This window comes from Hibiscus syriacus, unplaced genomic scaffold, assembly GCF_006381635.1.
Source record: "Hibiscus syriacus cultivar Baekdansim isolate YM2019G1 unplaced genomic scaffold, ASM638163v2 tig00014949_pilon, whole genome shotgun sequence".
NCBI classification, from domain to species: Eukaryota; Viridiplantae; Streptophyta; class Magnoliopsida; order Malvales; family Malvaceae; genus Hibiscus; species Hibiscus syriacus.
In genome coordinates, this window is record NW_024062339.1 from 752,537 (window position 1) to 776,109 (window position 23,573).

At 34.2% G+C, this 23,573-nt stretch overlaps 1 protein-coding gene across 1 annotated transcript; it reads right to left on the minus strand.

Annotated features, from left to right (window-relative positions):
* Positions 1–1,151: 1,151 nt before the first annotated feature.
* On the minus strand, positions 1,152–1,550 carry LOC120207551. Its single transcript, XM_039206995.1, has one exon. It carries the CDS (start codon positions 1,548–1,550, stop codon positions 1,152–1,154), a length of 399 nt encoding a protein of 132 aa, XP_039062926.1.
* Positions 1,551–23,573: the final 22,023 nt, after the last annotated feature.

Here is a 23,573-nt window from a genome sequence, read left to right on the forward strand (position 1 = left end):
ATGGCCATCATACACCTCTGAAAAGTTGCCAGAGCATTACATAGTCCAAACGACATTCTTCTAAAGGCATAGGTACCATACGGACATGTGAAAGTACTCTTCTCCTGATCTTCAGGTGCTTTGAGGATCTGATTGTATCCAGAATATCCGTCAAGGAAACAGTAAAATACCTTGTCTTGTAACCTATCAAGCATTTGATCAATGAAAGGGAGGGGAAAGTGGTCTTTCTTTGTTGCTTTGTTGAGCTTCCTTTAATCCATACATATCCGTCAGTATATGACTGTTCTTGTAGTCGAAAGATCATCATTTTCATTCTTAACCATAGTCACGCCACTCTTCTTTGGTACACATTACACCAAACTGACCCATGAACTATCGGATATTGGATAAATTACTCCAACATCCCACCATTTTATGATTTCCTTCATCACCACTTTTTTCATTGTCGACTTAAGTCTCTTTTGTGGTTCCATAAAATTGTTATGGCTATCTTCTAATTGGATCTTGTGCATGCATATTGTAGAGTTGATTCCCTTTAAATATGTCATTGTCCACCCGAGAGCTTTTCTGTGTTGTAACAAAACATTCAACAAACTTTCCTCTTGCTCGGGGGTTAGATTAGCATAAATTATAAATGGTAAAGTTTCATCACTACCTAAATATACGTATTTCGAATGTGATGGAAATGGTTTAAGTTCTAAGGTAGGTGCATGCTTTAATGAAGGTTTTGGAGGAATAAATTCATTGAAATCAAGGGATTCGAATCTCATACCTACTCTAGCTTGAAGTAAACTAGATTTTTCTTATTCCAATGAATTTTCCTCAGACTTTGGACGTGTTCTACTCTCAGCATGTCTTTCATCTATTTCAGTTGAGAAACTTTGCATAGACAAATATTTTTTTGCTTCAGTCGGGAAAATTTTGTTGTGGTAACAAGTGTTGTGTTCCTCAGATTGTAAAACATCGTCTTGGATAAAACTTTTACAGTATTCCTTCTAGAGAATTTTTCTTGGCCAAATTTATCATACTCGTTAAGATGTGAAAAGTTCCCTTAACCAGAAATTTTTGTTCCAACTTCCTCTAATGAGTCAATGTCTTTAATGTAATGGCATTCTTCATAATCATCAATGTATTTAAGAGTGCTGAAGACATTAATCGTCGCTTTGATCAGCCACCCTCATTGTGAACTCTCCATTCTCACAATCTATTAGAATACGCCCTGTAACTAAGAATGGACGTCCAAGGATAATAGAGCCATTTTTATCAGCTTCAAAATCTAAAATGAGGAAATCATCTGGGAAGACAAACTTGTCCACTTTCACAATTACATCTTCAATTCTGCCTTCAGGACGTACATGTGATCGATCAGCTAGTTGTAAAATCACAGTGGTTGGTTGAGCATTACTCATTCCAAGTTTCAAAAAGATGGACTTATGCATCAGATTTACGTGTGACCCTAAGTCACAAAAAACTCTTCCAAATCTATCACTGATGGAACATGGTATAACAAAGATGCTAGGATCTTTTTTCTTTGATGGAAGTTTACTCATTTTCGAATAACATTATGCTATCGTGGCAACAATTTCTATTCTTTCCACCTTTCTCTTCTTTGTGATAGTGTCTTTAAGGAATTTGGCACATGAAGGCATCTGCTCAATGGCTTCAAGTAATGGAATGTTGATATGCAGTTGTTCACTGTTCAAGGACATCAATAAATATTTTGAACTGATTCTCGTCATTATGTTTCTCCAACATTGAGGAAAATTTGGTGGAGGTTTAACTTCATTTGGTACAGGTGGTGTAGTAACTTTTTCCTTGGCAAATAATTTTTCACCATTAGTATGCTGACTTGTCGAACCCTCGTTCCTTTCCTTCTCCTTAGCTAGTTCTGTTTGTTCAGCAATCTCATATTGATTTTCAATTTCTTCATGTTTGGCGCTTGGCTAATATTTTTTGGTTGTTGTCCCCCAAACTTACCCTCAAGATTAATCTGAGTACCACTCCTTAACATGATCGTACTGCATTACTCCTTTCCTTGAGGCGTATTGACCTGAGTGTCGCTTGGGAGGCTTCCTTGTGGTCGCGAATGTAATGTCATGGCAATTTGTCCTACTTGATTCTCAAATGTCCTTAACGATGAGTTATGGCTTTGTAATAGAGCTACTTGGATTTTCAATAGATTTCCTTGATTCTTGATTGTTGATGATTGTTCATATATCAAGGTCTTTGTTGAAGCCATGAAATCTTTTGTTGAGAAAATAAATTCATGCAGTGAAGCTTTAAGAGTGTTAGAGTTTGAAGATGTGTTACTTTTATTATTACCTTGCCGTGGCATATGTTGATGTTGCGAACTTGAGTGTTCAGAAACATTTTGTTGTGTCATGTTAAAATTTCTTGCATAATTTTTATTGTTATTCCCTTGATTACCCCATGAAAAATTTGGATGTTGTCGCCATCCAGGATTGTATGTATTAGAATAGGGGTTGTTGGTGTTCCTTCTATTGAAGTTTCCCACGAAATTTATTGACTCCTGGTTTTCTGGACATTCACTCTCATGATGGTTTCCTCGGCATAAAATTCATGTTGAGTTAGTTACCTTGACTTCTTTCACCTCAATAAAACACTGTAAATTTTTAAGCATGTTAGTTATAGCAGAAAGTTGGGTTGAAAATTAATCCTTACTGTCAAGTTCATACGCCCCATATATTCTTCTGTTGGTCCTAAGTCTTGCAGACAGGAATTGATAGTCATTATTGGTTATCCGAATGAGGATATCAAAGGCTTCCTCGGGAGATTTGTCTAGCAAAGTGCCATTTGCATACTCATCTAACATCATTCGAGTGGGTGCATTGACTACATTGTAAAATGTCACGACTTGAGTCCAATCGTGGAATATGTGGTTAGTCTACTTACAAAGCAAGATTTTATATTTGTCCTAGCACTCGTATATAGATTCCTCATCGCCTTGGCTAAAACTCGAAATGTCATTATGGAGCTAGGTGTGCATGTTGGTCAGGTTGTAGCGAAGCAGAAAACTTTTGCATGTTAGCCCAAAATTTCATTGATCCACAAGAACTCCACTAAGTCAAGCTCTTGCCCTCTCACATAGAGAATAATGGAAATTTTAACCTTCATCACATCTTCATGCACTCCTTGTTGTCTGAAAAAATTGCACACTTCAAGGAAGGAACGAGCATGTTGTTTAGCATCCTTATTAGGTGAGCCACCAAATTGACCGATGGAGTTTAGCATGTTGAACATCACTGGTTTAAGTTCAGAATGGGTTGCATGTATTTCATGTTCCACAATTCCAAGGATGAGATCGTCAATAATGGGATTCAAGTGATCTCGTATTGCTCGTGGCCTTAAATCCTCTCTAGAAAAATTATTTACCGCGATATTGGAATCCGTCTGATCTCCCATATTTTTTGCAACTTGTTACTACAGTCGATTCATATAATCTCTGGCACGTTGGTTAAGTTGCCTTTATCTGAATGACTGTTTGATCTCAAGCTCGAATGGTTCTAATAGTTCATAAACAGATCTCAGAGCATGAAACAACAAAAAACAAAAAAAAATGAGAAAATAAACAAGTTATACTAAATAAATAAAATGTAACAAGAAATAAAAATTTGCTATGGCAGAAATTATAAAAATTCCTTCAGTTGCAATCCCCGATAACGGTGCCAATAAATTAAGCGCTTGTGAATTATATGCCAAGACAAGCAATTTGTGCAAGTGTACACAATCGATGCAAGTAATATAGTATTAAGTAGAGTTATCGTCTCCTCAAGTATTAATGGGAATTATTGATTTTTTTCTATAGTTGGAACTAGGTATCACGAACTAGTCTTGAAATTCTTATCGAAACAAAAAAAGTAATACTGACGAAAATAAACGAATGGGAAAAACCTTTCTAAGCAATAAATATTGTGAAGTATGGTGTGCAAAAAAAGTTTAGTCGAGGCAAGGAAAAATTCCAAAAGTAAACTAACCAAAATTATTAAAATAATTAAAAGTGTTGGGTTCTATATATTCAGAGAAACCTCATACAGGTAAACTTCTTTCCAGAGAACTTAGGTTGGTTTTGCTAAGATGAAAAATTATCCTCGTCAAGAATGAATCAATGTGCTATACTTAAATTACCCGACAGGATTACTAGAGTACTCAAGAATGGTTTCTACATCAATACTACTTAGTGTGAACTACAAACCTTAGTTTATCAAACTGTTGTTGCAGCGATAACCCTCATCATAAATTGCATTCGCTGCCTATCTTACTCAAGCAACTACCCCTTTTAGTCGAATGAAACCCTACCTTATCTTTAAGGCATATTAGAACCTTACCATCCTAGATCAGTCCCATTATTCACGTAGATATTCCCTAACTCTCTTGATATTAGGCATATATTCCTTGAATAATGGCAATCTCTCGAAAGCTCTAACAAAGTCTAGGAATATTTTTGTTTAGGCACCAGGCAATCGCTCAAAAACTCTTACAGTGTCAAGGAAAAATATTAAAATGATGAACAAAACAATATTAAGCATAAACAAACTTCTTCATTTAAAAACATCAAACAATGTTTCATCAAAACCATAACAAACACCAAGTAAATTAGTTCATGGTGCGGCAAATATCATCCAAGAGTTAAACTTTAAGTACAAGCCCTTTTAAGTGAATCAGAAATTAAGAAATTATGAAGAAACACTCCCAAGTAGAGCTCTGCCGTGACATTCTAACCACCACCATGCTTGCTCCAGTGCCCAGCCTCTATCGAGGACCTAGCCGTTGCGCCGATAAAGTCTGGCTATAGCGGGCACCAAGGACGGTCTAGTGGGGGAATTGTGGAAAATAAGGTGTAGCAGCTGCTTACTCTACACCTAAGGTAAATCTTCTCCTTCTTCCTCTCTCTGGGCGTCTATAATGAGGTATTCATAATAGGAATTTCTAGGGTTTTATGTCCTAGGGAATTCTCTAAATACCCTCATTGACTTACCCATGTTATGAATGGAAAGGCGGCTGAAGGTGGTCAATTCTCTTGAAGGGCGTGATTGCATGTGAGGATGAAGCTTGGCAAATGATTTCAGCAATTGTTGTCCATGTCAGATCTGCAAGATAAATCTTGCCTCAGTAGAATAAATCTATTATTCAATGTCTTCTTATGTTTCTCTAGCCCTGGGAAATAGTTTTTGTCTAGGAAAATAAATTCTTTCTTTGCTATTTCCTGAATCAACACAGCCAACAAGTAACCTTCCTCCTCATCAGTATCAGTTAAGCCAAATAAATCTTGCCTAGGCAAAACTTATCCACCACATTAAAATATGACCTAATGCAACTAAAATGTTATGATAACGGCTTTTAGACACACAATAACTTAAGTAAAAAGATAGAAAGCATAGTATTTTTACGGAGTTATAACAACCCTCTCACCATTTTCATTCAAGGAACCAGAAAGGTTCCTTGAAACTATGTTGTTAATGTATCAATTCCAAAGGATCAGAGTTAGTAAAAAATGAAGGTAATAGAAAAGGTGAACACAACAGCAGAGGGGAAACCAATAGCTAAAGTATTGAGTAAGGTAGGCCATTTCACAAGAAGTGAGAGATGTTATTCTCATGAAATCTCAAAAGAAAGAGAGAAAGTGAAAGCAAAGGAAAAGCCTGCAGTGGTGCTAAGGATATTCAATGACGAATCACCACCAACAATTAATGAGCCAATGACTAAGGCTCAGGCACAAGAATTCCTTAAATATTTAAAGCACAATTAATACAGTGTTATCAAGAAGCTATATAAAGAAGAAATTATTTTTATATTTGATATGTTGATAAACTCAAAAGTAACCAAAATGCTTTGTTAAAAGTACATAATCAAGCATTTACGCCTGAAGATGTATCTATAAAGTTAGATCAGATCGTGGGGCACGTAACTGATGACAATTATGTTACATTTATCGATGATAAGATCCAAGAAGATTGAATAGAATCTGTGAAAGCTCTAAACATCACCACACTGTAATGGTCATGCCTTTCCATATGTTTTGATTGACAATGATTGTACACTTATGTTATGCTAATGGCCACACTATAGAGGTTACCTGTAGAGATTTCACACATGAACGCCTATCAAAACGTTATCAAAGTTTTTGACATAACCTAAAGAAATGTGCTTAGAAAAATTGAGGTACCATTGTTGATTGGGCCCACCCTTCACAATATCAAGTTTTGGTCATGGACATTAACCCAACCTATAATTGTCTATTGGGGAGACCATAGATCCATTTTATAGGAGTGATCCCCTTATATCTGCATAAAAAACTAAAGTTTACCATTGATGGATAGTTGGTCAGCATAGGGGTCGAAGAGGATATAATTGCTTTAGTAAGCATTGATGCCCCTTATATTGAGACCAATGAAGCTTCCTTAGAGTGATCCTTCACAATGTTAAAGTTCATCAACGCGACTTTTACCACTAAGGTAAGCAAAATCCCATGCCCCATGTTATCTAATTGCACCAAGATATTTCTTTGAGATACTTTGGGAAGAGGGGAAAACTTGAAAAGGTTTGATGAAGAGTATGTAAGGAACCTTACGCCCTTTTTCTGTCAAGATAAAGAGTGGCCACTTCGGATTCTTATTTAAGCCCAACTTCTAACATGAAAAGACTTATTGAAATGAGAGTATATTAATTGAGAATGAATGTATTTTCCCCCATCTGAAGAACACTTTAAACTCTAGAGGGGTAGATGATGTGGAACAACAAATAGTCAAAGTCATATAAGTTGGAGAGCAGATAAAAGATCAAGAAATGTTTGATGATACTATAAAATTATTATTCATTGACATTATAACTAGGGATAAAAAAAGCTAGAAAGTTTTTTGTTGGAATTTTTCCTTGCTTCCTTAGTGAAAAGTTCAACAACATGGCTATAGAGGATCTCCCTGTAGTTTTTAAGATTAAGTTAGAGTAATACTTAGAACTAACTCTTATGTATTGTCCATGAGCATTAAGAGATTTTTTTAAAGAGAAACTATGTTAACTCTAATTTTATTCCAATAAAAGATGTTTTATTCCATTTCACAAGTGGCAATCATTCTTTACATTATTGACATTCTTTATTCTTCCATATTTTATATTCATTTCAAAAATATTAGATTTTCTCCCAAATATATATTCAATTCAAATTTTATTTGCAGGTGTCTCAATGTTAATCATATGAACGTTTTTTAATCTAATCCAAAGAGAAATTTCAAACAACCCATGTGTTTAGAAAAGTCAATGAGTGTCATGATAAAGTAGAATGTAATGTTCCTAGAGAATTATTATGGCTAGTAGAAAAGGAGAAAAAACATATCTTACCTCACAAATAATATATTCAGATTGTGAATCTGGGGGCCAAAAAAGAGAAAAGAGAGGTAAAGATCGACACTACTCTATCAGCTAAAATAAAACAAGAATTGATAGATATGTTCCAAGAGAAATGATATCTTTGATTGGATATGCCAGGGTTTAGTACAGATATAGTAGTGCACAAGCTTCCGATAAGGCCTAAATGTAAGCTATTTAAGCAAAAGCTTACACGAAGCAGGCAAGAAATCTTGTTAAAAATTAATGAAGAAGTGATGAAAAAGATTGATGTGGGTTTATTTAGGTGCCAAGTATCCACAATGGGTTGCTAATATAGTCCAAATGTCGAAGAAAAATGAGAAAGTTCGTATGTGTGTGGGTTATAGAGATCTCAATAGGGCAAGCCCTAAGGGTAATTCCCATCTGCCTCATATACACACTTTAGTGGATAACACTGTAGGGAATTCATGGTTCTCCTTCGTGGATGATTTTTTGGGGTATAATCAAATAAAAATGAATCCCAAATACATGAAAAATCAACATTTATGACCATGTGGGCTACTTTCTTTTACAAAGTGATGTCGTTTGGGTTACAAAACGCTGGGGCAACTTATTAGAGGACAATGTTTACTCTTTTACATGATATGAGAAGAAAGAGATTGAAGTTTATGTGGACGACATGATTTCCAAATCTCGAATTGAAGATGATCATATTCAAAGCTTAAGAAAACTTCTCCAAATATTGAGTAAGTACCAATTGAACCTCAATTTGAATAAATGCACCTTTGGGTAATATTAGGAAAAATTATAGGTTTTTTGGTTAGTTTGAGAGGAATTGAGATCGATCTAGGTAAAGTAAGAAAATTGATTTTTTTAGGGAGGCTAAATTATATATCTCGGTTCATTTCTCATCTAATCAAAAAATATGATCTAGTGTTCAAATTACTTCGAAAGAATAATCCTAAAATTTAGAATGATGATTCCCAAGAAACATTGGAAATAGTAAATAAGTATTTATCCAATGATTTGGTTCTAGCAGCACTAGTTCCTGATAGACCATTAATCCTCTACCTATCAATCTTTGAGAATTCAATGGGATGCACATTTAATCAATTAGACGAGTCTAGAAAGAATGAGAGAACAATTTATTATCTAAGTAAGAAGTTCACCAAATGTGAAGTATAGTACCCACCAATTCAGAAGTTATGTTGTTCTTTAGTTTGGAAAACCGGGAGGCCAAGTAGTACATGTTATACCACACTACTTGGTTGATATCCAAACATGATCACTGAAGTTGTTGATGGAGTCACCAACTCTAAATGGTAGATTGGCTAGATAAAAGATGTTGTTATCAGAATTTGACATCGTATATGTTAACCAGAAAATAATAAAAATGAGTGCCATGTAGACTTTCTTGCAAGTCATGCCTCAGATGGCATTGAGTCCTTGAATTTTTATTTTTCATATAAAAATTTGATGAGCATCTGAATTAAAGAAAAAATAGTTTCAGATGAAAATCCTGGAGGATATATTTTGATGGAACATCCAATGCTTTGGGATGAGGAATCAGAGTAGTACAAATTTCTCTTTGAAATGTCTACTATCCTTTACAAGTACACTAAATAATATGGCATAATATGAAGCTTGTTCCATGAAATTGAGAGCATCCATATAGAGAAAAGTTGAAGTACTGAAGATGTTGGTGATTCCTCGTTATTTGTGTAATAATTACAATAAGAATAAGAAATGAAGGAAAAAAGTAGCCGAATACTAAAATTTGATCCTTTAACTACTAAAAGAATTTGAAGATATTACTTTTAATTATCTCCCCCAAGACAACAATCAAATGGACATTCTCTAAGTGTAAAAAGATGTTATAAGTGTCAAATCTATACAGATAAGATCCCACTTCGTGATGATACCACCATGGACATTTTCCATGTGGGCCATGGATGTCATTGGAGCAATTACACCTAAATCTTCAAATGGGCATCGCTTCATCTTCATGGAAATTGTTTACTTTACCAAGTTGCTAGAAGCTGCTTTATATGTCAATATCACATGGTCTATAGTTTGTATGTTTATAAAGAAGGAGATAATTTTTTGGTATGGTTTTCCATAGAGTATTGCTTCAAACAATGCTACAAATCTGAATAAAAAAACAAAGGTTGAACTTTGTACACATTTTAAGATAAACATTCTAATTTATTGACCTATTATCCAATGGTGAATGAGGCAACAGAAGCGAAAAATAAGAATATTAAGAAGATTATATCAAAGACTACTGATACTTATAGACATTAGCATGAGAAATTTCTTTTTGTATCTATATATCGAACTTTAGTTTGGATCTCAACATGGGTAACGCCTTTTCCTTGGTCTATGGTATGGAGGCAATTTTACCTATTGAAGTCAAGGTTATTTCTCTTTGAATCTTGAAAGAGGTAGAGTTGGATAAAGCTGAATAGGTTTAAACTCATTTTGATCAGCTGAATCGAGGAAAATAGGTCAAAAGCTATATGCCATGGATAGATGTAACAAAACCAGTTGATGCAAGCCCACAACAAGAAGGTTCCACTAAGAGAATTTTGAGAGAGTGATCCAGTTCTTAAAAAGGTATTGCTTATTCAAAAAAATTACTGTGGGAAATAGATGCCTTATTGGAAAGGGTCATACGTTATCAAAAAGGTCTTTTCCGAATAAGCATTAATTTTGGCAAAGATAAATGACAATGAACTAAGAAATCCAATAAACTTAGACTCTGTCAATAAATACTATGCCTAAAAAAGAATAAAATCAAAAAAATCAAAATAAAAATTGAAAATGGACGTTCAAGATAAAAATTTGTAATCTTAAAACCAAAGGAATGATTTGAGCTGAAAACCTGAAAAGATGACTCACATGCATTTTGATATTAGGCATCTGACAATTAAACCCTCTCACGGGCTTGATATTTTAAGAGAAGATTCACATATAAAGTCATTTTGGCAACATTTGAGATCTTTCAAAAATAAGCTTACCCTAGTGCTCTAAATTGTATCAAATTGATTGGTGCATAAACATTCATGCTAGTGATTCTTAGGGCATTTGAACTTTATTTATAGATTTTTATCATTTCTATGACTCTAATGACGTTGCATAAATTCTAATATTTTTAACAATAAAAATCCAAGTTTATCATTTCAAATTTCAATCATATTCATTATTACAAGCATTTTATAAGTAGATTAACATAGTCCAGAGAAAACAAAATATTTCTTGGTATTACTTTGAGTTAACCTTTGAAGTGCACAGAATCCAAAGTAAGGCATGATGTCAACACTTGTGTTCATTAATAAAAAGTGTATGACAAATCCAACAAAGACTGATATGAAAGGAGCAATAAAAGGAAAACAATTCAATCTTCTCCGAAACAAGTTTCCTTCAAGATGTTACTTGAGACAAATAAAATAACATTCGTTGTAAAGAAAAAAAATGAAACAAATGTAAAAAAAAGAAAAAAAAGAAAAAATGTGAAAAATAAAGAAAGAGAAAGAAATGAAAAAGAAAAGGACCCAATGTGAATATCTAAAAGGATGCTTTAGAACAAATGAGGTAGAAACCCAGAGGAAATATGAAGAAGGGTTAAACTTGTGTGTGAAGTGAAATGTTGAAGAAACAAAGATGAAGACTCGGCAAAGAAAGAAAGATAAGACCAATAAGACAGTGGAGCTAGTAACACTAAATGACATTATACAAGCATATGTAGGCATTTGCAAAGTAGGAGCATTCACATCATCAAATTTTGATAATTTGACAGGAAATCAAAAGTTAGCAAAGATTTTAACTTATAATTTCGTGTTGAAGGGGGAGATTTCAACAAAGAATTTATCTACATCCGCCCTATTGAAAAAAAATAGATCCTAATAGAGAATTGAGGACCTTCGGGTCATTACCTTCGACTACTTTAAATACATATCTATGATATATGATAATTTGTTGCAATATTAAATTCTTCAAAAAGAAGACATATCAACATTTACAATGGAGGGTTCATAATGAGAACAACTCGTCCGATAAGGGAGAAAAAGTTCATAATGAGAAAGACTTTTTCAACCTTTATTCAAATTCATTATAGAATGAGGTTGATTAACATTTCCAAAGACAGGGTTCATAATGAGAATAACTAATAAGTTGAGGGAGAAGAAGTTTAAAATAAGAAGAACTTGTTCAACCTTTGCTCAAATCCATCACATAATGAAATGGATCAACAGTTTAATAAAAGGGTTCATAACAAGAAAAACTCATCTGATGATGGAGAAAAGTTTGTAAAGAGAAAAACTTGTTCAACCTTTCGCTCAGATCCATCATATAAGGAGGTCGATTAGCACTTCCAACAGGGTTCAAAATAAGAACTCATAGCTCAAGAATTTCATGTAGTCGCAATAGATAAAAAAAGGTGCTTTATATATTTGTTCTTTACCAGTTCCATAGCAATGAGCAAAGAGGGATAGTTATAATCACCATTTTATATATATATTTTAAGTCAAACGAAATATATATATCAATTTTAAATAATACCAAGTTCCCATATACATATAACACAAAACCATTAAAAATAAAGGTCCATTCATATTTTTAGAGTTGTACAAAACCTTAACCAATATTTTTTAAAACCCATTACAAATAATCTACTTCAAATTTAACTATTCTTTTTCCAACATAACATGTGTGCCCCTTTGCCTTCTCATGCCCGCCCAAAAGCTAGATCTGGTACGTACGTGAGGATCATCCTAATCTCTCCTAGTACGCTAGTAACAATACTCCTCTAGTTCCCAACGCATCTCCAGCATCCACGAAGCATCTCTAACAATAATAAAGACCCCAAGCTACAAACCAAGCTACCCTCAGCCTCATCTCCATCATGCAAGAAAAGATCAAAAAATGAGTTGTAAATAAACCAAAAAAATTGTAAAAAAACAAAAAATATTCTTTTTTTTACATTTGTAACCCTCATATTAGGTTTAAAAATCCTAATAAATCAATTTCAGAGGGGAGCCATTGAAGCAATTGCAAAAATAAAAAAGAAATAAAGGCATTTCACTTTTTTCGGCATACTCGGTTTATGCTTTACATGTGGGTTGTTACTCAAAATGAAAGGAAGAGAGAAAGGGTAGAGTAGTCTACCTGAGTCGTTCTAGTTGTAAAACGAAGTAGAGAGGCCGTCCGAGGGTGAAGGAGTTAGAAAATCAAATGTCATAGAACTTTTGATGCAGTCGATGGCTTACATGTCATTTTGGAGACTTGGTTTGGAGGTTAGAGAAAAATGGGAAGGCTTTAGGCTGAAATAGAGAACAAATGTTACCTTAGGGTCGTCAGAGACTATAAGAAATCGAGGGGTCGAGGAAGGTTTAGGCAAAATAGGAGTTTCAATTTAGTATTTGTTTTGCCTCAAATTTGGGTTTTGGGTTATAGATCGGAGAGTATAGGTTGATTTGGGAAGGATTTTGGGTTTTCCCGACCATAGATAAAGGTTGTAAGATGTAAGAAATGGTCACCGATGTACAGTAACCAGTGTTATCAAAACCAGACCGGACCGGTCGGTTCGACCGGTTGAACCGGGAACCGATTGCCTGTCCGGTCGGTCAGTCTCCAAAACCAATTTTGCAATGAACCGGTTAGGAACTGGCAAAATCGATGTGAACCGACCGGTTCACGTGGTTCTTGGTTTTTGTCCTCAGCAGGTGTGGAGCAGGATTGGAATGGGCACAAAGAATTCTATTTTATTTCTTGGTTTTTGTCCTCAACATGCGTGGAGCAGGCTTGGAATGGGCACAAAGAATTCTATTTTATTTCTTGGTTTTTGTCCTCAGCAGGCTTGGAATGGGCACATGATGGGACTTGATTAAAAGGCATGGGCAAAGGATGTGTTTGATTAAAAAATAATGCTCCTGCAATTTAATGCTCCGACAAAGTGTGGTTTTAATAAATAAAAAATTAAATCATGTCAGGTCGGTCGGATTTTTTAATTGTCTATCGGGTCGGGTGGGATAAGGTGAAATTATAATTTTATAGGGTCGGGTCGGGTTACGGGTGGAGTACCCTTTCTTCTCAGGTCGGATTGGGTGGTCCAAAAACCCGACCCGACCTGACCCGACCCATGCCCATCCCTACTTAAATATTATGTTGTTGTTGATTTGAATCATTTTGTTTCACTTGATTTTATGGTATTTAACTTATATATGTTATGACTTGTGATATTTTTATACATTTTAATATTGTGAACTTAAAAAGAGTGTTATATATATATATATATTAATAATGTTTTGAATATTATGTGAAATTAAAAAATATATTATTTTATATAAATCGGTTCAACTGACTTCAACCACAGTTGAACCAATGAACCAGTGAACCAGTACCTTTATCGGTTTAAGGTCCGGTCCGATTTTTGAAAACATTGACGGTAACTGAGAAAGTGATTGAAGGCTGTCAAATGGCTTACGGTTTAGTGAGAAGTTGAGAGTGTAGAAAGAAAACAAAAAAAGCTGAAGTTTTTTTAATTTTTAACCCGAAATAGAAAACAAATAGTCTTTAGAGTAAGATTTATGGGGTTAATTCTCTTTAAGTCCCCTTAATTGCTCGTGTTTTCACATTTTAGTCATTGGACCTTCTTTTTTATTTATTGTAATATTCACCTATTGATTTTACAAACTTTTATTTTGGTCATTATTTTGTTTAATTTTATTACTTTATGCTCGTATCGACCTTACACTGACCCATTCTGGAATATGACCCCATTATTATGGTCTAGTAAAATTCTATTTTTAATCATCAAATATTAATTTTTATGTTCTCGTATCAAATTAATCATACATTCTCGTGATGACATGTCACAGGGTATGAGTCACACTATATAGTTCAAGTAGAATTCTAATTTTTAATCGATAACCTTCATTTTTTAAATTCTCATATTGAACTAATTTTACAATGTCGCAATAACCCGGTATGACTCGTATTACTCATGGTCCGGATAAATATTAAAACAATTGAACCTTTAACTTGTAATTTCATGTGCTTTTACTTTTGCCTTTAAATTTTCGTATTTTTTATTTTTAGTACTTCTAGTTTCTTTTATTTACATTTCTCTTTAATTTCATGTGTTTTTAATTTATGCTACTTAATTTCTAGCATTTTATATTTTATTCTTTTAAATTACAGTATTTATTTTCATGCATTTTTTTTAATTTATGTCTTATTTTCTGCTTTCTTTCATTTTAGTCTCATGAAATAATTGGTTTAATTTTAGTTTTTTAAATTTGATCTTTTTTAATCTATATTTATGTAATTTTAGACTTATTCCAAGTTTGTTTACTTAGTTTTTTTATGTTAGCGCCATGAATTTATTTTCCTTTTAATTTAGTTCTTAAACTTTTTAACTTAGGGAATATTCAATTCGGTCTCGCTTTTGTCCGAGGTTCCATTTTTGGTTATTTGATTCAATAATTTGCTAAAATTGATTAGGTTTTAATACTAGAGCCTTCATTCTAGATTAATTTTACTTTCGACCTTTAATTTAGAACAATTTCTAATTTGGTCCTCACTTTTGCCCGAGGTTCCATTTTGGTTATTCGATTCAATAATTGGCTAAAATTAATTATTTTTTAAAATTAGAGCCTCTATTTTATATAAATTTCACATTAGTCCTTAAATTTAGGACATTTGTGATTTTGTCCTTAATTTTGCCTGAGGTTCCATTTTGGTTGTTTGATTTAATAATTGGCTAAAATTTCTTAGGTGTTAATATTAGAGCTTCCATTTAGGTTTAATTTTAAATATAATCATTTAATTTAGGAAAATTCTTATTTTAGTTCTCGCTCTTGTTCGAGGTTCTAAATTAATTATTCGATTAAATAAATTTTTAAAATTTGTTAGGTCTAAATATTAGAGCCTAAATTTTTAGATTTAACCCTTAAGTTTCATTAAATTTCATAATTTGACATTTTAGTTAGAAGGGAGCCTTAATTAACTCACTTAGTAATCAAGTTTAACGATAGATTATTTTACTACATATGTTGATTTCAAAATAAGACAATGCTTGTTTATTAGGGAGTTAATAGTGTATCTTACGTGAATGTCCGGGGTGACCCCTACTGATTTTCGAAGTAAATCTACATCCTTTCAAAACCCTGCATCATGATTCTAAAATTATTAAGGTAATGTTTATTTATTAGGATTAATGACAAAAACAATTCTTATTCTCACACCTTAATTTTGTGGCTAAATTTTCCTTTATTAATATGGGGGATTAAATCGATTTTTTTAAATAAATATTGAACCAAATAGTAACTTATGAAAGGCTCGGGGACCTAGGAAATAGTTTTCCCTTTTTCCAAGTAAGGGGAGTTTAACACTCCCATTTTTCTAGAGAACTCAAAAAATAGAAAACATATTCTCTCTCTTCTCACATATTTCCTCTTTTATTTTTCTCTCTCATCTAAAAACTCATTAAACACCATTTTGTCATTGTTCAAGCATTAGTTTACGACACCACTAAAATCACTGTGTTCCTAGAGTTGAAAGGAGTCGACTGGTTTCCTCTGTGTTGTTATCCTCAACGGGGTGACAAGGAGTGAAGCAAAGAAAGTTTTGTCCATTGAAAAAATCTCTCATGTGTTGTTCATCATCGCAAAATAACACTGATAAGCAACTCCATCTCTTAAAATGTAAATCTAAAAAAGTGGTAATTGTTCGACCATCGTAGGTCGCCGCACATACCCCACGCTTTATTGCCTGTGCATGGGGATTGTTTTGGAGGCAAAGACCTTTTAGATGGTCCAGACCTCCCAAACCAATTCAGAAACGAGTCGATCGAGCTGACCAAGCTGACTGAGCCATGATTGAATCAATCTAGCCTACTGAGCTGATCGAGTCGATCGAGTCGATTGAGTCAGTCGGGTAATGACCTAGATGTTGATCGATCGTTGATTAACATTAATCGTGCATTGAATTTTTCTAGGACCGCTTATCCCGATGTTTTTTGACTTTCTGACTTTATTTTGGGGTCCATTTAACCAAATTTGAACATGGTAAATTATTTTTCAGTATTTTATCTCTTAATTCGATCTATTTTCAATTCATTTTGTCTTGCCTTTGAGATATTATGTGACGTCAAATTCAAGTACCAGAGTGATCGAATAGAGATTAAATGGTCGACCGAGATTGCTCAAAAACTAAGGTAATACATTACTACTCTTTGAATACTTTAAGGAACACATTAGAATTGGTTGCATGAACAAATATTATTGATCATTTATTCATAGTCAATTATTTCTGGACTCAAGCTGAATATGGTAAAAAGCTAGTAAACTGAACAAGACTCGTACGACTTGCATCAGAAATTAGAAGACTGTTATGAAATAAATCTAAGTTCAGTGATTAATCAGTAAATCTATTAACCCTATAATCAATAAACTCTAATTATTTTCTTTAAAGGTAAAATAACATGAATACGTGGATAAGAAATTACAAAAATACCCCTATATGGTAAATTATGAAAATACCCTAATGCTAAAAAAAAGCCTAAGATTGTCACTGAAAGGAGAAAATAGCCCTAAAGAGACATATTGGATCTAAATTAAACTATGGATGCACCTATTAAATATTTGTTTTGGATAAAAAAATATGATATCTGATATTAACTTTCGATATGGCAAAAGACTTAGAATTTCAATTCTTGAATAAACATCTGGAGATTAATTTATCAAAAGTAATGCAAATGTCATAATTAAATGAAATTAATAAAATACCATTGAGATGGAAAAAGTGTTATGGATATCATGTGATAGTATAAATGACCTAAGAATTCATTATTGTCTTGATTGAACCACAAATTCATATATTAAATTCATGATCTGATTAGAAATTTTTTATAATTAATTTCTAACCTCTGATAAGGAAAGAGACATAAAATTCCTAATTATTGGAACACACATCCGAATACCAATTTACCAAAAACAATGTATATGTTTGGAAGGAACAAAAATAACTCAATTAATCTCTAGAATTGATCGTTTGTGAATTTATATGCTAAGGCAAGAAAATCTGTGCAAGTGTACACAATCGATGTAAGTAATATAGTAGTAAGTAGAGTTATCATCTCATCAGGGATTGGTGAGAATTATTGATGGTTTACTATAGCTAGAACTAGGTATCACGAACTAGTACTGAAATTCTTGTCGAATCAAAAACAAGTAATACTAAAGGAAATAAATGAATGGGAAAGTATTGGCTAGGCAAGAAATATTGTGAAGTATGGTGTACGGATAAGTGTAGTCGAGGTAAGGAAAAATTGAAAAAGTAAACAAATCAAAATTATTAAAGCAATTAAAAAGTTAGGTTTAATATATTCAGAGAAACCTCACACAGGAAGACTTCTTTACGGAGCACTTAGGTTGGTTCTGTTCAGATGAATAATTATCCTACGTCTAGAATGAATTGGTGTGCTATACTTAAATTGCTCGACATGATTATAGAAGTATTCAAGAATGGTTGTTATAGTAATACTACTCGGCGTGAACTAAAACCCTTGGTTTGTAAAACTGTTGTTGTAGCGATAACCCTCAGCGTAAATTGCATTCGTTGCTTATCCTACTCAAGTAACTACCCCTTTTAGTGGAATGAAACCCTCTCCTTATCACTAAGGCAAATCAAAACCTCACCATCCTAGATCAATCCCATTGTTTACGTAGATCTTCCCTAACTCTCTCGATATTAGGCATTTATTCCTACAAGAATGGTAATCTCTCAAAAGTTCTTACAAAGTCTAAGAATGTTTTGTCTAGGCACCAGACAAACTCTTGAAAGCTCTACAGTGTCCAGGAAAAATATTAAAACGATGAACAAAACAATATTAATCATAAACAAACTTCTTAATTCAAAAACACCAAACAATGTTTCCTCAAAACCATAACCAACACCAAGTAAAGCAGTTCATGGTGTGGAAAATATCATCCAAGAGTTAAAATTTAAGTACAAGCCCTTTTAAGTGAATCAAAAATTAAGAATATAGGAAAAAACACTCCCAATCAGAGCTCTGTCGTGACAGTCTGACAACCACCACGCTTGCTCTAACGGTCATCCTCTCTCGAGGACCTAGTCGTTGCTCCCATAAAGTTCAGCTGTGGAGGACACCAAGGACGATCGACTGGGTATGGGGGAACGATGGAAAATAAGGTGTTGCAGCTACTTACTCCATGCCTAAGGTAAATCCTATCCTTGCTTCTCTCTCCTTACTAGGCAGCCATAATGAGGTATTTATAAAGGGAAATTTTAGGGTTTTGTGTCCTTAAAAAATTTCTAAATACCCTCATTTACTTACCCATGTTATGAATGGAAAGGCTGCTTGAGGTGGTCAATTTTCTTGAAGGGTGTGCTTGCACATGAGGATAAAGCTGAGAAAATTACGTTGGCAATTTTTGAGCCATGTCAGATCCGCAAGATAAATATTACATCGACAAGATAAAATTGTTCCTCACTGTCATCTTCTTATGTTCCTCTAGCCTTGGGAAATAGTTATTGTCTCGGAAAATAAATTCTTCCTTAGTTATTTCCTGCATCAACACAACCAGTAAAGAACCTTCCTCTTCAACAGTATCAGTTAAGCCAAATAAATCTTTTCTAGGCAAAACTTATACACCACATGCAAATATGACCTAAATATAACTAAGTGCAACTAATATGTTACGATGATGGCTTTTAGACACACAATAACTTAAGTAAAAAAACATAAAATATTGCTTTTTTATTGAGTTATCACACCCCCAATCTTAAGCTATTGCTTGTCCTCAAACAATGGATAATTAGTAGTAGAAAAATAAATTGCCATGGCAAAGAAAACAAGTTAGGACATTCATGTGGTTTAAATTTTAGAAAAAATTCAGCCTCAACATGGTAGACTATACAAGAAGTCAAGTTCCTTTCCTAATTCAAGACTCTTTGTAAGTGTGTGTGCATGATTGTATAGCAGTCTATGCCTTAACGTGGTTAAAAAATTCCTAAGTAAGAAACTCTATTTTGCCAAGGTATCAAATTATTTATCAAGCCTAGTTTAACTCCGATATATTCAACATGTTTCTTCAACTTTTTTCTAAACACTTTAACCAGAGAAAACATACAATCGTGTTTAAAAAAGTCTCAAAGAATCATCTTAGGGTCAGTTCTAGCCTTCTACAGTCGTGTAAAATATTTCTAGCCTAGGCAATAAAATTTACTTTCATTATCGGGCATCATCAATTTTTTTCCAACACTATCCTAATAAAACTCATTCCATGACAGCCAATACTTCAACCAATTATGTTTACAACAACTAAAACTAAGTATGAAGTACAACACCTCCCCCAAACTTGAGGGATGCATTGTCCTTAATCCATGCTAACGAATGAAAATTACTCTAAAATGCTAATGCAAATACAATTAAAGAAATATAACCTCATTATGGTGGAGAGGCTTGACTGGACGCGTGGGTTCTGCATCGTTTGAGGGGATTTCGGATCTAGTATCTCCTGAAGGAAACGAATAAGGAGATGGCTTACTAATATGACCAGATGTTCGCTTATCACTCGTGCTCGGGGCACTGCTGCCTAAAGCTGATGTGTGTTTTTGGATTTCATTCAGAAAAGGTGGCAGGTCCTCTTTGGTAATCGGGAGTAGTACGTTGGAGAAAGCATTTAGTTGTGCATCTCGTGCCTTGACATAGCTGAAGAAAGTTTGCATGTGACCTTCCAGACACTCCAACTGCTTTTCCGTCTCTCTAGTATATGTGACCACGACTACCATTCTTACCGTGACAACTGATTTTTCTCCTCGATCTTGGCCCTCATGTGGAGAATTTTCATCGAAGCTCATAAGTTTGGGAACCTTCTTTTTTGTGATGCTTCCTTCGACTTGATAAAGTCCTCGAATGGCTCCTCGTGAACTTTTTTCTTCTTGAACGCAGTTGTTATAAAGTTAGTAAAAAGAAGGTTACCTCGGTTCCTCTTCGCACAGTTGTGAATCGCCAAAAATTATCTCGCCACATCAATCGCACACCCGTAGATGATCGAGTACAACAGCATCAATCGCCTCACCAATACTTTCGTGTTCTAGAAAGTAGGCATCATTTTGCCTTTCAAAAAATGATTCCATAGCTTTGTAACTGGCTTAAGGGCTCGGCGATCCACAAGCTTACGGGTTAGCACATTCCCTTCAAACTTTGCCCAGTCAAAACACATATCTTCGAGCACACCATCATATGTTTCTTGATTTGCTTCGGTAAGGAAGTTTTTATGTTGATCTTCTACCTTGTCGAGCTTGAAGCGACGGTATAGGGCTAATGGAGAAAACTAGATGGATTTCACTCTTACATAAACAGTGTATTGGGATGGGTCATCTAAGTGAGCGTAAAACTCTCGGACCATTATCGGTGCCACTACCTTTGGATGTTGGGCAAATTTATGTCATTTATGCTTCCGTACTATATCCATTACCTCCGAGAAGATAAAGTAGTCCTAAATATAAACTTGTCATTTTTGTAGGGTTTTGTACTTTGCCTCAGTCTCGTTAGTTCGGAAACGCTCAAATCTTGAAGCTACAATAGATGATGTAGACGCGCCTGGATTTTTCTTGAATCTGGACATGGTGTTCACTGTGAAAGGGATTCTCATGGATGCAAAAGAAAAGGGAAGAAAAGTTGATGAAAATTTTGAAAGAAAAAAAGGAAACAGTGGAGAAAGGAGAAATAGACAGTTCTTAAGAAAAGTAATGGTTGGTTGGGGGTAAAACGGTAAAAATAGAAAGGGAAAAGAGATATGGTATTAATTATGAGATATTTAATTTGATTTAACGAATGAGTAAAATAAAGGGAAGATATATTTCCCTCTTTAAAAGTGATGCCAAAACTAATTAGATTAGGGTTTCTTTCCCTCTCATGAATAAGCTTCATCCCTACACTGCCACTTGTACCCTAAATAAAAAAGAAACAAAAATAAAAATAAATAACTCGTACAAAAGAAAATAACATAGATTATTTATATACAACATGAAAATTTTGGTTACCTAGGCAACCAAATTTGTTTATGAAATAAGGGCAAACTCTTAGGCAGCATGAGGTAACGATGTCGGTTTATCATGCAAGACGGGTGCTCCATTTTATACCTTTATTTGTTTACCATTTATCTTAACGATTGACCCATCATCTAAGTTCTTGATTTCTATTTCTCCATTTTTATGGACTTGATGTATGATGAACAGTCCTGACCATCTAGATTTCAGCTTGCCAGGGAATAGTTTGAATCTTGAATTATAGAACAATACTTGTTTTCCATAAAAAAAAATTGCCTTCGCAAAATTTTTCTGCCATGCCATTTTTTTCATTTTTTTCTTTGTAAAGGTGGCCAATTTCATACGCTTTGTATCTAAATTCATCCATTTTATTCAGCTCCAATAATCTCCTTTCTCCAGTGAGTTGTGTGTCCATATTGAGCTTCTTGATGGTCCAAAATGCTTTGTGTTCTAATTCCATGGGCAAATGGCATGCCTTGCCATATATTAGCCTGAATGGTGACATTCCAAGTGGCGTTTTGAATGTTGTTTGATAGTCCCATAGTGACTCATCAAGCTTTGGTTGCCAATCCTTACATTTGGGGTTGACCATTTTCTCAAGAATCTATTTAATCTCACGATTAGAAACCTCATCCTGCCCATTAGTCTATGGATGGTATGCCGTAGCAATTATGTGATGCACGTCGTATTTTTTTAGTGCATTGGCAATTAATTTGTTATCAAAGTGAGTATTGTTATCGCTGATAATTGCTCGTGGTACTCCAAAACGTGTGAATATATTCTTGTGTAAGAATTTCAACAAAGTCTTGGAATCATTACGTGGTGTGGCCACAGCTTTAACCTATTTGGAAATGTAGTCTACCTCTAATAGTATGTAAAGATCACCAAAGGATGATGGGAAAGGTCCCATAAAATTGATCCCCTATACATCAAAGAGCTCAACTTCCAAAATGTTTTTCCATAGCATCTTATTTCTCTTCTATATGTTCCCAATGCGCTGGCAATGATCACATGACTTATAGAATTCATGTGGATCCTTGAACAAGGTGGACCAGTAGAACCCGAATTAATGGACCTTTGCAGCAGTCCTTATCCTACCAAAGTGCCCTCCACATGGGGATGAATGGTAATGAAATAAAATCTCCTTATGTTCATCTTTAAGGACTCACGTACGGATTATTTGGTCGCCACATTGCTTTAATAAGAATGGTTTATCCCAGTAATAGTGGCATACATCATGTCTTGATTTTTTCTGCCCTAGCTAGATAAATATGTATGCATAACACCACTAACAAGAAAGTTAACTATGTTAGCATACCACGACACAGTCGTGGCAAATAAAATTTTCTCATCCGGGAAATGCTCCTGAATATCCTTCATGTCATGACAAATGTTTTTGTTCTCTAACCTAGACAAGTGATCTGCTACTTGGTTTTTAGTACCTTTTCTATCATTTAACTCTAAATTGAATTCTTACCTTGTCTTTGTATCTTTTTTATTAACTAAGTACTTAATGGTAGAGTGATAAAGTATGTACGATAACCTTAGTTCCTATAAGATATGGCCTAAACTTATCAAAAGTAAATATTATTGTAAGCAATTATTTTCCGGTGGTGGTATAATTAAGTTGTGTGTCATTAACAGTACGACTAGCATAATAAATGACATGGAAGATTTTTTATTTTCTTTGCCCTAGCACTGCCCCTACCTCATAGTCACTTGCATCACACATCAACTCAAAAGGTGCATCCCAGTTAGGTGCTACAACAATTGGTGTCGAAGCGAGTTTTTTCTTTAGATCAGTGAATGCATTGAGGCATTCCTTGTTAAACACAAATGGTTGATTTTGTTGAAGTAGAAGACATAGGGGCTTTGAAATTTTTGAAAATCTTTGATGAACCGCCTGTAGAATCCTACATGCCCTAGGAAACTTCGTATGCCCTTTACAGTGGTAGGTAGAGGTAAATTCTCGATTACATCCAATTTTGCTTTATCCACTTCATGCCTTGACGAGAAATTTTGTGTCCCAACACAATTCCTTCGATAACCATAAAATGACATTTTTCACAGTTTACCACAAGGTTGGACTCTTCGCATCGCTTCAGCACTTTAGATAAATTACCGAGGTATCATTCAAAGTCTTCACCCAA